Here is a 17,896-nt window from a genome sequence, read left to right as displayed (position 1 = left end):
GCGCTGGAGTAGCAGACGCACAGACTTCTAAATGTCCAGTCTCTTGTCCAGTGGCAGGCGCACCACGGCTGCACCTGAATCTAATATCATGCCGAGGAACCTGACCTGAGTGGCGGGAGACAGGAAGGACTTCCTCAGATTGACTATCCGAAGCGTGATAGTGTGCTCGAAGTGATCCGAAGACTCTCCTCGCCGTAGGAGCCTTGATCAAGAGGTCCTCCAGATATGGGAGAAGAGTAATGCCCCTGGATCACAGAAGGCCCAGAAGGGGAGCAAGTACCTTTGTGAACACTCGTGGAGCTGTCGCCAGGCTGAATGGCAGGGCGACAAACTGGTAATGGCACGAATGAATGGCAAACCGAAGAAAACGTTGATGAACGGTCGCGATGGGGATGTGTAAGTAGGCATCCTAGATGTCTATGGACGCCATAAATTCCCCCTGTACCAACTAAGAAACCACGGAGCGAAGGGACTCCATCCTGAACCGCTGAATGCGGAGGAAGCCGTTCACTACCTTGAGGTCCAATACAGGGCAGACATCGCCCTCCTTCTTGGGAACCACAAACACGTTTGAAAAAAAAAAAAAAAACGTAAACCTTTCCTCTAAGGGTACCAGAGTTATTATATATCGCCTTATAAAGTACTCTTCTCCAGCTCCACAAGTCACGGTAGAAGTCAAGGGGGTAGCCCTTCCCTCACTCCAGGCTGTAACTCCCCTGCCCTAACCCCGCCTCTATACAGTCTAATTGACACCCGGCTCAGTCGCCGGGACTGCACTTGTACAGGCGGCGCATGCGCCGTCGGACTCAAGTGCGATCCTGTAACTGAATCGCGCATGCGCCGTCCCCGATGCCTGCCTGTCTTCTCTTCTCACGCGCCCCGATCTTCACACTCCATGCGGACTTGCCGCAGATCGCAAGCCAGTGATCATCTGGAGCATTGTTATCATATTCAGCAGGTATTATATGTCAAAAACTCCGCATATTTCATGGGGCTATCTATCTATACATAGATATACACATGTGACAAACCCAGATTTAATTAGATGGCTATCTTGAAGACAGGAAGGCATCGGGGACGGCGCATGCGCGACTCAGTTACAGGATCGCGCTTGAGTCCTACGGCGCATGCGCCGCCTGTACAAGCGCGGTCCTGGCGACTGAGCCGGGTGTCAATTAGACTGCATAGAGGCGGGGTAAGGGCAGGGGAGTTACAGCCTGGAGTGAGGGAAGGGCTACCCCCGTGACTTCTATCGTGACTTGTGGAGCTGGAGAAGAGTACTTTATAAGGCGATTTTTTTCATGCATATACATGGCAGAAAAGCGGGACAAGACTGTATGATAACACAATGAGGATGATCTAGAACAGGGGTAGGCAACCTCCGGCACTCCAGATGTTGTAAAACTACAACTCCCAGCATGCATACTTCCTCTGCTCTTCTCAGAACTCTCACAGAAATGAATGGAGCATGCTGGGAATTGTAGTTTTGCCACAGCTGGAGCGCCGGAGGTTGCTGACCCCTGATCTAGAAGGTACTTTTGATAGTTTATTAAGTGAAATGCAGGTGAAAGGTTCACTTTAAGCTAAAAATACAGCAATATTTTTTAATGTTTTAAAAAACATCCTTTTTAGGCAAAATACTCAATTTTACAGCCCTTGCTACATCTGTCATTGTGAAATTCAAGCGTTATATACTGCTGTCATATTCTGTTATAAAAAAAAAAAACACCCTTTTTGGGCAAAATCCTAATTTTGCAGTGTTTGCTGCATCTGTCATTGTTAAAAACAAGCTAGAAATACTTCAATAATTTTCCTGGTTTTAAAAAAACACCCATTTTTGGCACTACCCTCCATCTGGGGCCTATGCCGCATTAGTCAGTGTGCAATTTAAGCTAGAAATACAGCAATCATTTTCTGGGTTTTAAAAAAACACCCTTTTTGTGCAAAATACTAAATTTTACAGCCCTTGCTGCATCTGTCAGTGCAAAAATTCAAGCCTAATATACTGCTGTCATATTCTGTTATTAAAAAACACCCTTTTTTGGCAAAAAACTAAATTTGCGGCCTTGTCTGCATCTGTCAGTGTGAGATACAAGCTTGAAATACAGCAATAATATTCTGGGTTTTAAACAAAAAATATTTTTGGGCAAAGTACTTAATATTGCAGCCGTTGCTGCATTTGTCATTGTGAGATACACGCGTTAGATATTGGTGTTCTATTCTGGGCAAAAAACTAAATTTGCGGCCTTGTCTGCATCTGTCAGTGTGAGATACACCCTTTAGATACTTTTGTTCTATTCCGCTATTAAAAAAAACCTATTTTGGGCAAAATCCTAAATTTGAGAAATATGAGGAGAGCGTCAAATAAGGGACGTGGCCCCGGTCATGGTGCTGCTGGTGGAGCTCCTGTTGCAGGGAGAGGACGTGGTCCATCTGTGCCAGCTACATGCACAAGTGAAACACCTTCCTCAGGTGAGAGTAGGCGACAGAACCTTCAGCGGTATTTGGTCGGGCCTAATGCGGCTCTACGAATGGTGAGGCCAGAACAAGTACAGGCGATAGTAGATTGGGTTGATGACAGTGCCTCCAGTTTCTTTACATTGTCTCCCACCCAGTCTCCTGCTGAAAGATCAGAGTTGGTACCTGCAGCCGATGTCCATCAGTCGAAATCAGACAAGCAGTCTGAGCCCCAAGTCATGCAGCAGTCTCTTCTGCTTTTTGATGACTCTGCTAGCAGGGTTTCCCAATACCATCCACCTAGCCCTGCCCCAGAAGTGGAAGAGATTGAGTTCACCGATGCCCAACCACTTATAATTCAAGATGAGTACACCTGGGGCAAGATAGGTTCAACGCCTGTATAGGCATCTGTAAATAAAGGATCTAAATAAACCTTACCCAGGTTTTGTCCCAATCATACAAGATGAGTACATGGGAGGACCACCGCAGCACGTTTCAGATGATGACGAAACACAGGTGCTGTGGCTTTCGAAAGTGTGTAGACCGACAAGGAGGGCAGGGGTGAAGACTGGGTGGAAGATGATGTGGAGGACGATGAGGTCCTCGACCCCACATAGAATTAAGGTCATGCGAGTGACCTGTGTAGTTTGGAGGAAGAGGCGGTGGTCGCACAGAGCCACCAGCACAACAGAAGAGGGAGCAGGGAGCAAAAGCGGTGCGGCCGTCCTCTAGACAGTACGCCTGCTACTGCCCACCGCAGCAAGGGACAGAGCACACCAAAGCCAGCTCCAAGGAGTTCCCTGGCGTTGCAGTTCTTCAGGCAATGTGCTGACGACAAGACACGAGTGGTTTGCAAGCTGTGCAATCAGAGCCTGAAGCAAGGCATAAACGTTCTCAACCTGAGCACAACCTGCATGACCAGGCATCAAAGTGCAAAGCACGAGCTGCAGTGGAGTAGACACCTCAAAAATAAAGAATGGTCTCTGGCTCCTCCTGCTTCCTCTTCTGCTGCAGTCTCGGCCTCTTCATCCCCCTCTGGAGTGACAGTGCCACCTGGCACCCCGCAAACAGAGGATCTGCCAGCAACACCACCACCTGAGTCACCAAGCATCTCCACAATGTCCCACGGAAGCGTTCAGCTCTCCATCTTCCAAACACTGGAACGGAAGAGGAAGTACCCCCCTACCTACCCGCGATCCCTGGCCCTGAATGCCAGCATTTCAAAATTACTGTCCTTTGAAATGCTGTCATTCTGTCTGGTGGAGACTGAGAGTAAGCCTTATGGCGGTGGCTGTCCCACAGTACATCCCTTCCCTGCACAACCAAGTAAGGGACAAAATCAGGTGTGCACTGCGCAACGCCATCTGTGGCAAGGTCCACCTAACTACAGATACGTGGACTAGTAAGCACGGTCAGGGACGTTATATCTCCATAACAGCACACTGGGTAAATGCAGTGGCGGCTAGGCCTGAGGCGGATAGCAGTTTGGCGCATGTCCTTCCACCACCGAGGATTGGAGGGCGCTTCAGTTTGCCTCCTGTTGCTTCCTCCTCCTACTCTGCTTCCTCCTCCGGTCAGCGTAACACCTTCACCACCAACTCCAGCACAGCCAGGGGTAAACGCCTGCAGGCAGTTTTATAACGTATCTGTTTGGGGGACAAACCCTACATCGTGCAGGAGCTGTGGACGGGCATGGAACAACAGACCGATGAGTGGTTGTTGCCAGTGAGCCTCAAGCCCGGCCTGGAGGTGTGCGATAATGGGAAAAATCTTGTAGCAGCTCTGGGACTAGCCGGTTTGACACACATCCCTTGCCCGGCGCACGTGCTAAATTTGGTGGTGCAGAGGTTCCTTAAAAATTACCCCGATATGTCAGAGCTGCTGCAGAAAGTGCAGGCCGTCTGTGCGCACTTTCGACGTTCTCACCCTGCTGCTGCTCGCCTGTCAGCACTGCAGCGCAACTTCGGCCTTCCCACTCACCATCTCATATGCGACGCGCCCGCAAGGTGAAACTCCACCTTGCACATGCTGGCCAGACTGTGCGAGCAGCAGCAGGCGATAGTGGAGTTTCGACTGCAGCACGCACGGGTGAGTCGCTCTGCGAAACAGCACCACTTCACCACCAATGACTGGGCCTCCATGCAAGACCGGTGTTCCTTCGTGTGCTGTTTCGAGTACTCCACCAACATGGCCAGTGCCGATAACGCCGTTCTCAGCGTTACTATCCCACTTCTATGTCTCCTTGAAAAAACGCTGCTAGCGATGATGGAAGAGGATGTGGCACAGGAGGAGGAGGAAGAGGGATCATTTCATAGGGTTTCCGGCCAGGTCATTCACAAGTGGCTCCGAGGGTGGGTTCCTGCACCCACAAACGACAGGTACACAATTGTCCAGCCAGGGCACAGTTCTGGAGGATGACGAGGTGGAGGATGAGGAGGAGGAACCGTGTTCACAGCACCCAAACCAGCTCATGGCCATCACTGGTGCGTGGCTGGGGGGATACAGAGGACAGACGACAAACCTCCCACAGAGGACAGCTTTTCGTTGCCTTTGGGCAGGCTGGCACACATGAGTGATTACATGCTGCAGTGTCTCCGCAATGACCGCAAGTTGCCCACATTCTAACTTGTGCTGATTACTGGGTGGCCACGCTGCTGGATCCCCGTTACAAGGACAACGTACCGTCCTTAATTCAATCACTAGAGCGTGATCGTAAGATGCGCGTGTACTAGCGCATGCTGGTAGACGCGCTGCTGGTGGCATTCCCACCTGACAGCGGGGGCACACAGTGGAAGCACAAGGCAAAGGCAGAGGAGGAGGAAGAGGTCGCCAACGCAGCTCGGGCACCACCAGCACCTCAGAAGGCAGGGTTAGCATGGCTGAAATGTGGAAAAGCTTTGTCAGCACGCCACAATAACCAGCACCACCAGCTGATATGGAACGTCTTAGCAGGAGGCAGCATTTCAGCAACATGGTGGAGCAGTATGTGTGCACACGCCTACACGTACTGAATGACGGGTCTGCCCCCTTCAACTTCTGGGTCTCCAAATTGGGAACATGGCCTAAGCTTGCCCTTTACGCCTTGGAGGTGCTGGCCTGCTCTGCTGCCAGTGTATTGTCTGAACGTGTGTTTAGCACAGCAGGACGCGTTATCACAGACAAGGGCAGCCGCCTGTCCACAGCCAATGTGGACAAGCTCACGTTCATTAAAATGAACCAGGCATGGATCCCACAGGACTTGTCCGTACCTTGTGCAGAATAGACATGTATACCGGCCTCACACAGCCATTGTTATACTACAGCGCAATTGCTCATTGTTGTATTTTGGATATTTCACACTCTTTTGGAGTGTACACAAATAAATAAAAAATTATAATAATTTAAACCAAAAAACAGTGTTGGCTACCTCGTCCTCCTCCACCGCTGCTTCCACCGCCTACTCAAACTCCTACTCCATATGGACCTCCACCTCATAAATCAAGTTAAATTTTGATATACCCCTGCTCTACCTAGTAGACAGGTAAACAAATTTCACAAATTTGTCTGTTAGATTATTGGGTGACATTTGACCATTTTTGCCGCGATTAAACCCCTGCTAGGTGATAGGGACATAAATAAAAAATCATCTGTTACATTGTCAGGCGACATTTTACCAATTTTGCCGTATACAAACCCCTGCTCTGCATAGGTGACAGGGAATTAAATTTCAAAAATTCTTCTTTAATTAACCCCCTCCTTTCATTCAATGCTTAAACTTTAACAACTTGTTCCACATTTGCGCTTCAATAATTTGTCCCACTTTTCCGCTCGATCATATTTAATCTAAAAAAATTAACCTCCCTTGGATGTGGTCTCTCTTTCTCACGCTTCCTCTCCGGCGTGGAACCCAGATTCGCCGATAACCGTGATCAACATGGTAGGCTCAGAAAAGAACATCGAAAGTTGATAGAGAAGAAATCCAAATGGATCGTGGACGTCACGTTGACGTGCGATCAGGCAGAAGTTATCTAGAGTCAACAAAGAGACAGGAGAGGCCCTGCTGCCGAACGTTTCCAAATCCTAAATACCCCAGTGACATTCCCTATAATTTTTTATTAATCATTTCAATAACAGGACATCTTAAGAGTCCTGTATTGTTATTTATCGTCACTACCTCCCCGAGTCCTTTTCTTCGAATCTTCCGTTTTAATAACTTCTCCCACATTTCCGCTCGATCACAATTAAATTTCATCCATTGATCTTCCTTGGATGTGCTATCCCTTTCTCACGCTCCCTCTCCGGCGTGGAACCGCTAACCGTGATCAACATGGTAGGCGCAGAAAAGAACATCGAAAGTTGATAGAGCAGATAAATTGGATCGTGAACATCACGGGGATGTGCGACATGGTGGGGCAGTAAGTGTGCACACGCCTACACAAACTGACTGACAGGGGTCAGCCCCTGCAACTTCTGGGTCTCCAAATTGGGCACATGGCCTGAGCTTGCCCTTTACGCCTTGGAGGTGCTGGCCTGCCCCTGCAGCCAGTGTATTGTCTGAACGTTTGTTTAGCTCGGCTGGAGGGGGTTATCACAGGTTATATTTCCCAATGTTTTGGGGTGTACCCTAATTTAAAAAATAAAATTTAAAACAAAAAAACAGTGTATGCTACCTCCTCCTCCACTGCCGCTTCCACCTACACCGCCACATCCACTACCTCCTCAACCTCCTACTCCATATGGACCTTGTCCTCCTAGATTAAGATTATTATTTTATTTTTTTTAAATAATAATAGCCCTTTCCATGACATTTTTAGAGCCATTTTAGTGCTCAAAAGTTCGGGTCCCCATTGACTTCAATGGGGTTCGGGGTCAAGTTTGTTGAACCCGAACATCCAGGTGTCCGGTCAACTCTACTAATTATCTGTCTGTGCTTAATTAGGATGTTCACTGACACCATTACTCGTTTACCAGCATCTGGATCACAGCGCTAGATAAGATGTACCAAACATTTGCACCCCACGCACAAAAACATCAATAAAGTTTACATTTTAAGCTGTCCTGTCCATACTCCATCTTTACTGTAAAACATGAGGGGCGCATCTCTAGCAATAACTATTGCACGCTACAGTAATAGCAATAACGACTATCACTAGATAGGAAAATGTAACATGCTTCTGATAGATTAGTTACGTCACTATGGGGTTAAAACGCTCTTCAGTCACCTGAACTGTGTGCAGCTATGTTTACTTCAGACAAATTCAAAATCCACAATAAAAAAGTTACATTTTTGGAAGGGTTTTCCCAATTTTGAGGTGACTGTTGGTGGGGAAATAATAGTTTTACTAAATATACAACAGTTTACCTCTGCTTGTCTCAATTTCTCCTGGACATCTTGTAGGCCTGGTAAGACAGGCTGCAGTGATCCCAGTCTTACTTCAATATCTCGAAGCATTGAGAGAAAACACACAAGATTCTCTTCATGCTGAAGGCAAGCTTGCTTATTTCGGGCATCTTGAAAGCTCTAAACAAGAATATATTAAACATGTATTAGACAAGACAGGAAGGAAAAGCCATGTTACAACTAAACATTTTTATACTATTTTAGACTAAATTACCAGACAGTATTCCCCTCTCAAACATTTATGGCATCGGGATACTCCAAAAATGTCTGATAGATGCAGGTCCCAACTTTGCAACCCACAACTATCCCTAGATCAAGCCCCAATCATCTCCAGCCTGGATGCAGAGGAGTGGTTTCCTTATTCCCAACCACCTGTGGTCACCGCATCCCAACAGGTAAGGGTACTTTCACACTAGCATTTTTCTTTTCCGGTATTGAGTTCCGTCACAGTTTTATTCTAACGCATTCTGAATGGAGAGCATTCCGTTCAGGATGTATCAGTTCAGTCCGTCTTACATTTTTTGGCTGGAGAAAATACCGCAGCATGCTGTATTTTTCTTCCCGGCCGAAAATACCGAACACTTGCCGGAATGCCGGATCCGGCATTAATTTCTATTGAAATGTAAAATTGCCGCATTGACTGATCCGTTCTTCCGGTCCGCGCATGCGCATACCTTTAAAGCTGTGAAGAAAAAAAAATACCGGATCCGTTTTTCCGGATGACACCAGAGAGACGGATCCGGTATTTCAATGCATTTGTCAGACGGATCCGCATCCGTCTGACAAATGCCATTCATTTGCATTCGGATTGCCGGATCTGGCAGGCAGTTTTGGCAACTGAACTGCCTGCCGGAATCCTCTGCCGCAAGTGTGAAAGTACTCTAAGGGGAAAGGGGGCAGTTTGCACCATCCTGAAAAGAGATTACCCCTTTAAGGCTACTTTCACACTTGCGTTCGGAGCGGATCCGTCTGATGTTTCATCAGACGGATCCGCTCCGATAATGCAGACGTTCGCATCCGTTCAGAACGGATGCGTCTGCATTAAAACTTAGAAAATTTTCTAAGTGTGAAAGTTGTCTGAGCGGATCCGTTCAGACTTTACATTGAAAGTCAATGGGGAACGGATCCGCTTGAAGATTGAGCCATATGGTGTCATCTTCAAGCGGATCCGTCCCCATTGACTTCCATTATAAGTCTGGACGGATCTGCTCGCCTCCGCACGGCCAGGCGGACACCCGAACGCTGCAAGCAGCGTTCAGGTGTCCGCTCACTGAGCGGAGGCTGAACGCTGGCAGGCGGATGCATTCTCAGTGGATCCGCCTCCACTGAGAATGCATTGGGGCCAGACGGATGCGTTCGGGGCCGCTCGTGAGCCCCTTCAAACGGTGCGCACGAGCGGACACCCGAACGCTAGTGTGAAAGTAGCCTAAAAGCTTCTTTTTGAATGCCTGGCAGCACAAAAAAACTAAAGTTTATCTAAACTTGTCCTATGAAGAATTTTAATGAAGATCTGAATCTTTAACTGAAGTCTGGTCTCATTCATCTGAACTTATTTAAAGAGGATTTCCACTCAAAATGATATTAGCAAACCAGAACAAATAAGGTGTCAAAGTTTGGCGACTTTTATTTACTACCAGAGGCCACTACTGTAAAAGGGACAACAGGGGGTGCTGCCATATTGAATGTACTTCTTCTCAATAAAATGTCATTGATTGAACATGAGGTCAAAATGTGATCTCAGGCCACATGCACATGACTGTATTTTTTATCTGTGAGCCAACTGCATTTTTTCCGGATAGCACATTGTCCCAATCCTTTCTCTTGGGCCGTGCACACATCCATTTTTGTTTTTTGCAGATCCGTGTGGCTATTTCTAGAACATGTCCTTTGTGTCCATATGTTGGACAAGAATATTCCTTTCTACTGATGGGAGTCAGAAAAATGCAGGGTACACAAAAAAGGCATTTGCATTTTGCGAATCCGCAGTTTGCAGACCGAAATACAGACACGGATGTGTGCATGAAGGTTTATCGTCAATTTCTAAGAAAGTTACCACGGATATGGCAGCACTTTTTTTTCTCCAAAAATAACTGCCACAAAAAAAAAAAGCTGAAAATGACAAAACTCAAAAGAAACAATTTGTAAGATTATCTATGCTAGATAGTACTCTGACATCTCATTATAAAGTTATGCTGTTTTCACTAGAAAAAGCCCTGTAAAACTATGCAATGCAGAAATATTCAAAAATCTGGCAACACGTACAGTATATCTGTCAGAAAACATACTACATTTGCTTACCTTGGGTGGTCCTTTGGTCAGAAATGTAGAATTACGATCTGTTTCTCTAACACGCTGACTACCTTCTCCCACTTGAATCGTTATGTCCATGTTTTGGACACCATCAGATTGCTCTCTATTTACTCTGGCTTTCGTCACTGAACTTCGAGCATGCCCTTGAAGGCTAGATACCTCCTTTGATTTCCTTTGTTTCACGTGACTAACAGATGTAAGAGTCTTCTTCTCTGTTTTCTTACATGCCATCTTGTCCATTTGCTCAGAGGCCTTCTGTACAGCGGGCACATTTGCATGTTCACTAGAATCGCTGTGCATTGGCTTCAAGACATCTTTACCAACTGACATTTTTCTATCTTTGGAAACAAAACTTCCATCCAGAGGATCTTTTATGATCCCTGTATGCTCTACATGCTTATATTCTACTGGCTGACCTACAACATTGCGATGCACTATATGACTTTCCAGTTCTGTTGCGGACTGACTGAGTTGTATCTTATCTTGCACATCAGCAACAGTTTGGTGTTTCTCGGTGAGCTGTGGAACATCAAGATCAGGCAAAGAAGATTGTGCCTTTTTATCACTGCGGTCAGTATCCTGTTCTTTTACAATTTGCGAAAGAATAGAAGTTATAGATGGGTCGCCTTCTGTAGGTTTGCGTTCAATTTTCTGGTTACCAGGTAAATATGATTTTCCATCATCTATTTGAATGTTACAAAGACCAGATGAGAAATCAAATGAACTATCATCTGCACTTGAAGACTTGTCCTTTCTTGCCTCTTTACCAGATACAGCTTCTTGTACAACTGACCGCTCCAGAAGCCCAGTAGATGACACATTTTTTACAACTGCTGCATCCTTTATGGATGAGGTTATGACACTTAGGGTCTCAGATTGAGCTGTTTGGTTTACTTTAGAGTCTACTTTGTCACTGAAAGATGTCATGGTGGTCTCATTACACAGGACTGACGATCCATTGATGTTGGTACTCAGTTTGGTCACGTCAACAATGGATGAGGTGTTTTTAGCAAGTAATGTTGGCACATTATCATTGAGAGAGGCTTCCTTCTTAAAATGCATTGGCATCTTTAAATCACTGGCATTAGCATCCACCACCATATGATCTTCTGTAATGTTTGATTTCATTAGATCAAAATGTGCTTTACTTTCAGATGGAGCTTCAGTATTTGTAACATTACTCCTAATCAGAGATGTAGAATCTTGTACCTGCTCCTCGATTGCAATCTTGTGAATAGCATGAACTCTCTTCTTAATCTCCTCATGATTATCTTGAGGACTGTGGTTATCTTCTGAAGCATATGTGTGCTCATCTTGCACCTGCTTATGAGCAGGAGCTATTGAGTGAGGCAATTCCAAGTTAGAGTCTACAGTGACTGTAGGCGACTCATGCTTTTCCAGTAAATCACATTGTACATATCTGTGTCCAGTCAAAACATCAATTTTGCATTTTTTTAATACATCTGTATATGGAATAACACTGCTCTCTTGACATGGCATGATACTATCATTATGTGTAGACACAATTCCTTGAGCCCTTCCTGATGACCCAGAAAGCTGTAACTGATAAATACACTCAAACTCAGAAAGTTCCTCAAACAAATCTTGATCAACCAACCCGTGTTTAAGAGAATCAATCACAGAAAACCGAATTCCTGATAAATGATGGATTATACCACCATCTTGAATTTGCTTCGACAAGAGCAGGATAGCATCATGTCTGTTAATAACACCTTTATTGAGAGCTTCTACTACAGACAAAGCTTTGTTAGATTTAGGATCTGTGATACCACTTGATTCTAACTGTAGACTTTGGAGTTTCTCTTTGACCCTTTTGTCTGTACTTTTGCCTTTAGAAGCCTTTTCTAACTTTATCAGTTCTTCCTTTTCTGAAGAATTTACAAAGTTCAAACTAGAAGCCAATGTGACCGATATCCTCTTGCCTCTCTTCACATCATGTATACCCCCAGTGATTACCTGGACTTCTAAAATATGTCTAGCTACTTCTTCAGCAATAAGTTCTGTTTTCCTAGCTTCTTGAATCGAATATATCTGGCTGTTTTGCATGTCTACAACACCAGCAACTGACTTGTCTGAGCGGAAGACTTTTTGCAAGAGGTTCTCATCCATCAGACCCTCATCTATCACATCCTGGATAGTTAATGCTTCACATGTCTGGGAATCAAAAAATCCAGAGAACAGTCCAAGTCTCTCCATTAGTTGTAAAGCAGTGTGGCTTGAGATTACACCCAGTGCAACTGCCTCATTTAGCAGAAGTTTCTGATTGGAATTTGCATCTATAATGCCCCCATTGATTATCTGTTCAGACAGCATATCTAAAGTATCCTCTACTTCCATGTCAAAGGGAACATTTCCAACAGAAAGAGACAATGAAGCATCCATCTCTTCTGGTTGATTGCTTGCATCTCTGAAGTCTTCTACCTCATCTCTCTTTGGCAATCCTTTACAGGAAATAAGGTCTGTGTTAATATTTTCACTTTTCCCATCAGAAGAGATTTTTGATAAAGATTTTTCTTTATTAAGTACATGTTTTTGAACATCTGTCTGATTTTGCAGCCTTTCAGCCTCAGATGTGAAGCACTGTTGGCTAGCACCCAGAGCTCTGTTATCAGGAGTCGTCGCTGATGTCCTAGCATCATCTATTCGGCTACTAGGGAGTGCAGATTGAATAGCATCAGCCATTTCTTTGGAGGCATTTTGGCCCTGGATTTGTACTGAACTATTAAGTTGAAAAGATGCTGTCTCCTGTGTTTGAGGATGACCCACACATGAGGACAAATCGCTCTCTCTTGACAACAGGCATGATTCTGGCTCATTCTCCTTGTCTGTACTTATGCCTCCAATACCTCTGGTCTTTTCTAGATCATAAACATTTGTATTAGCAAAGTGTTTAAGATCAGGACTCTCTCCACTAAAATTGTGTTGACGCTTTCCTAAGAGCAGCTCATAAACATTGTTTTCTCGATTTTCAATAAGCAATAGTCTCTGACCATTCTGAAAGTTTATGTAGCTCAAGTGTCTGAAAGAAGTCACCAGTTTTTCTTTGTCTTCAGACTGTGAATTCTTTAGAATGTCCCAGGCGCTCTTGTCAACAGGATGTGAGCTGCTAGTTCCAGAGAATGGCTGGACTTCAGCTTGATGGGCGCTTTCTGCTGAGACACTGGATACTATATCTGGAATTACGCTAGACTGCAATGTTTTAGCATTGTTTTCATCTAAGATACCACACTTAATGGCTCTGTCCCAAGACATAACTTCTTTCTTTTCTAAGATATACAGGCCTTGAATCTGATGTCTGTTGTCAAGAGCTTTCATTGCCAGTTCAGTAGAAGCATTGCCTTCTTGAAGGGCATCTGAAACAGGAATGACTTGACCAGATTCTGGCCATACAAAGCCCTTCAGTGAGGTCAGTGACTCCAATACAAGAAGAGCGAGCTTTGGTGCTATAAGATGGCATTTCACTGCTTCGTCCAATGAAATTCTTTGTTCAGCTGCAACATCAATAATGCCACCATCAATGAGCTGTCGTGAAAGTAAAGCACAAGCCATATCCTTGTCCATCAAATGGTATCGCACTGCTTCATCCACACTAAGTCTATGTCCAGTTTTCGGATCTACTATTCCACCTGCAAACAACTGAGCCTCTAAAAGTCTTATAGCGATTTGTCTGTCGATAAGTCCTTCTTGCACTGCCTTAAAGATGCTGACTTTTTTGCCTGATCTGAGACACACCATTCCACCAGCTAGCTGTTTGACCGGGATGAGCCTTAGGCCGGTGGATTCATGAATAATGCAGCTTTCCATGATTTCTTTTAAACTCACTCGTTTTGCAGTGTTTGGATCAATAAACGTCTTAGAAGAGGTCTCGATCTTTTCCATTAAGTTGCTACTAACTAGCATACGCTGGATAGACTGTTCTGCATCAGTAGATGGTGGAAGTGTGCCAGAAGATAGATAAATGTTCAAGATTTTCAGACCAACACTTTCAGTGATTTCTCCTTCTTTGATGGCAGTAACAAGGACATGAATTTTGTGCTTCTCATCTTTGTGTATTTCTAGCAAGGAGTTTGCTACACTCAGAGGATGAAGACGCTGGAAAATCCTTAGATCAATATTCTTCTTCTCAAGAGCTTCTTCTAAAGTCATTTTCTCATTTGTTTCAGGAAAAATCAAGCCAGACAAGACAATCTGAGCCTCCAAAAGCATAAAGCCAGTATCTTGGTCAATAAGACCTTTCTGCATTGCCCAGAATATGGGAAAAATCTCCATAGATCCCAAATCTATAACTCCAGCAATTGTGGGACTCCCCTAGAAGAAGAGAAAGACAATATCAGGGAAATGTATATCAAACTGCAGCAACAGTAAAAAAAAACTCAGCATGCATCTAAAGCTACAAAGATGTTGTACGAGAGATACTAAAAGGGGTTATCCCACGAATCATTTTCAAAGTAAAATTCAAACATGATGTTAATAGTGGTTTCTAGCATAAAATACCTTTTTCATTAACTTTTGATTACATTTATACTCCTCTGGTGCTGCAAGGGGCCAGCTGTGAACAGAATCAGTCTCCTTCCCCCTCTGGCAGCTAAAAATACAGCACCTTCTTACTTTACAATCCTAAAAAGGGGGTCTTTTCAGCTATACTGCCATGTTGCTGCAAGGAGTCTGGTCATTCCCTGACAAGTTAGGCAGAAAACTATTTCTATTGGCAGTTTTGTAGTGATCAGATGATCACAATGCAGATAACTGATTGAGGGAGGAGTGGCTAAGCATACATGTCCACCAGTATATTCTTCGTGGGATAAACCCTTTAAAAAGCTATATAGACCACCGGTAAATAAGCAGCACAAAACAGACTTTCAAGACTAATTTGGGGGGGGGGGGGGGGGAACATATTACAGAACAAACAAATATGGGGAAAAAAAAATAAAATCAACCTTACATGATTTCAAGATACCCACCACCAATAATTATAGTTTTTTCAATGAATGACAATCTTTTTTTCTCCAACACAGACCATGCAACTTGCTCAAGTATGGACCAACCAGATGAAAGACAGACTATAACAAGCACTTACACCTCGTGCAAGACCCACATACCGACTTGGCTGTTTACAAGGTTATCTACATGCATCAGCTTGCACATAGCAAAATAAGGAAAACGGAGGTCAAAGGACAATAAAATTAGAGAAGTAGAACATACAAAATAGTTTACTTACCAGAGTTGCAGCAAGTGTCATTGAAAGGTAACAGACAAGAGAACCTCGACTGCGACGAGGTATAAACACACAGGAAAAGCTTTGATGTTAGCTTCCAGCATGCCAGCATTGTTTGCAACACGGACCCCATGTACAGGGATCTTCCACTCCATACTTTTTAAACCCAGAGGTTTGTACAGTACATACGTAGCCTCTGGATGGTTAGTTGAACTCATAAGCAGGGATGCTAGTTAATTGTTTTTAAGACATAAACAGGACACATCGTGCTCAGTACAAATAATAAACTTCCACATCGGTTATTGTGCTCCACCGTTTCCACACGTTTGTTAAAAGCAAAAAGGGAATATGGTTACTGAAGAACAAATACTGTCAGGTGAACGTGGTCGTTTCACTCTCTACTGACACAGTCACGTGCACGTATTAAACACAATACAACAGCACAGACAAATGTGGTTAGGATGTGCTAATGACAGAATACTCACATAAAGCGCAGCACAAAATGACATGGGGTAATATTTTGGTTAGATGAAGTTATATTAGATTGGTTGCAGTCCAGATGACTGATCATGAGAAAGAGGGCCCTGTATACCCATAATGAATGGAGCAATAGGTCAAGCATGTACAATGCTCTCTATTCATCTCCATGGGACTGCCAGAAATAGCCAAGTGCTGTACTCGGATATCTCCAGCAGTCCCATAGAAAATGAATGGAACAGCAGTGTGCTTGCTCGATGTACTGCTCAATTCATTTTGGGGGTACAGGCCCCCCATTTTCTAGGGGGGAGACCCAGCAGTCAGACCCCTGCTGATCTAATAGTCACCACTATCCTGTTGGTAACTTCATCTAATCAAAATACTCAATTAAACTAAATGGATGCATTTGAGAAGAGAAAGGCAGCATCTCAGCACAAGACTTCTTGCTATGGGATGCCGGGCAGTAATCTATTATTTTAGCAGGAATTGTACGGCTCCAAATACAAACCTCGTATTACGTTGACGTATAAGGGGAGCTAATTATTGATGTTTCATCCAATGCACCTTAATCCTTAAAGTGGCTGGAAAGGTTACAAACTACTAAGGAATATAATTGAGGAAGTCGTTTACACAAGCCACATAATATAGATCTCTCTCCTCCCAAGACAACATTAAAAGCTTAAAGAGTTGCCTATTGTTTTAACAAGTCCCCACGTCGTAGTCAAATGTATGAAGTTCTGATAAGTGGGGGTCCGGGGCTGAGAACCCCAACTACTGCTAAAACAAAGAGGCAGAAGTGTTCCGACATCTATGAATCCATACACTACTCGCTAACAGGGCTCAGAGGTCAGCACAGCACTTCTGCCCCTGTGTTCAAGCAATCGGTAGGGATCTCAGTACCTGGACCCCACTAATCAAAACCTCTGACATTACACGGTGACATGTGAGAAGAGGGTTAAAATAATAGGTGCCCTTTAAAATATAATAACTAATCCACCTATTTGTGAAATACATATGAGGATGGCAATAAATGACTCTACATACTATTAACATTACACACACATTACTACATATGTGAACATACGGAAAATGGGATGTCGTATTTAATACCTTTTGTTCGGCCTCCCGAGCAAGCTCAGTATGAAGCACTTGTATCTGGTTATCAGACTCTTCACAGAGTTTATTATAGGTGTCCTTCAGCTCCTGGATCTGAGAAGAGATCTCCACTTTCTCCTCAGGGGACAACCTATTGGAACAAAGAGAATGGAGATTAATCAACTAAATCTGGCCACAAATGTTAAGATTTCCCCACCTATTCCTATGGCTTTGTAAAAAGTTAGTCAATCCCAAGTTCAATGTGATAAAACTACTGACTGAGCCATAGTTTAGCATGGTTTGGAAAAATATCAAATTCAATAAAATGTTTGAAAGTGTTCACCACTTCAAGGAGTTATCCTGTTATTTTTTTTTTCATCTCACTCACAGTGGCAAGTCTTACAAGAAATACATGATGATACATTTTTTTTTCTAACTTTACAGGGAGAGTGTTGTGCTCCCCGATCTCATTATGCTGCATGCAGTTTTCGGGATCACATGCCGTACACAGGGCACATGGTCCTAGCCCGGTTTCAAACCACAATGTATAGGGTTGCAACCAGCTAACATTATGGGTTGAAACCAGGCTAGGATCACGTGTTCTTTGCACGGAGTTTGATCCATGAAGGGTGTGGAGCACAAGGCTCACTCGGTGAAGTAAAAATAATTAATCACTATGCAATTCTTATAAGATTCGCCACTGTGGGTGAGATGAGATTAAAATAAAATAGCCAGATAACCAATTTAATAAAAGAGAGCTGGAGCGCTGAAGGTTGCTGACGCCTGTTCTACATGGTAGCAAATATTATACCCTTGCACACCATCCTAGTAACACAGTAACATAGGGGGAGATGGTGTTAAGTACAACTAGCTTAGTTTCCCATAGCAACCAATCAGATTCCACCTTTCATTTTCTAAAGAAGCTGTGAAAAATGAAAGGT

At 44.2% G+C, this 17,896-nt stretch overlaps 1 protein-coding gene across 22 annotated transcripts in view; it reads right to left on the bottom strand.

The window, feature by feature from the left end:
* Positions 1 to 17,896, bottom strand: part of MACF1 (microtubule actin crosslinking factor 1) — a 284,153-nt gene that overhangs the window by 154,966 nt on the left and 111,291 nt on the right. For 18 of the 22 annotated variants that reach the window (XM_040424601.1, XM_040424622.1, XM_040424624.1 and 15 more), the window contains 3 exons: positions 16,971 to 17,106; positions 10,136 to 14,476; positions 7,799 to 7,957 (listed from right to left, as the gene is read on the bottom strand). In XM_040424601.1, coding sequence (XP_040280535.1) covers positions 7,799 to 7,957; positions 10,136 to 14,476; positions 16,971 to 17,106 — 4,636 coding nt within the window. The remainder of the gene's footprint in view (positions 1 to 7,798; positions 7,958 to 10,135; positions 14,477 to 16,970; positions 17,107 to 17,896) is intronic. The other 4 variants (XM_040424619.1, XM_040424623.1, XM_040424620.1 and 1 more) reach the window with 1 other exon arrangement.

The sequence above is a fragment of the Bufo bufo genome, chromosome 3 (genome assembly GCF_905171765.1).
Source record: "Bufo bufo chromosome 3, aBufBuf1.1, whole genome shotgun sequence".
Lineage (NCBI taxonomy): Eukaryota > Metazoa > Chordata > Amphibia > Anura > Bufonidae > Bufo > Bufo bufo.
Note: the sequence above shows the minus strand (reverse complement) of the source record. Positions and strands in the feature narration are given on the sequence as shown.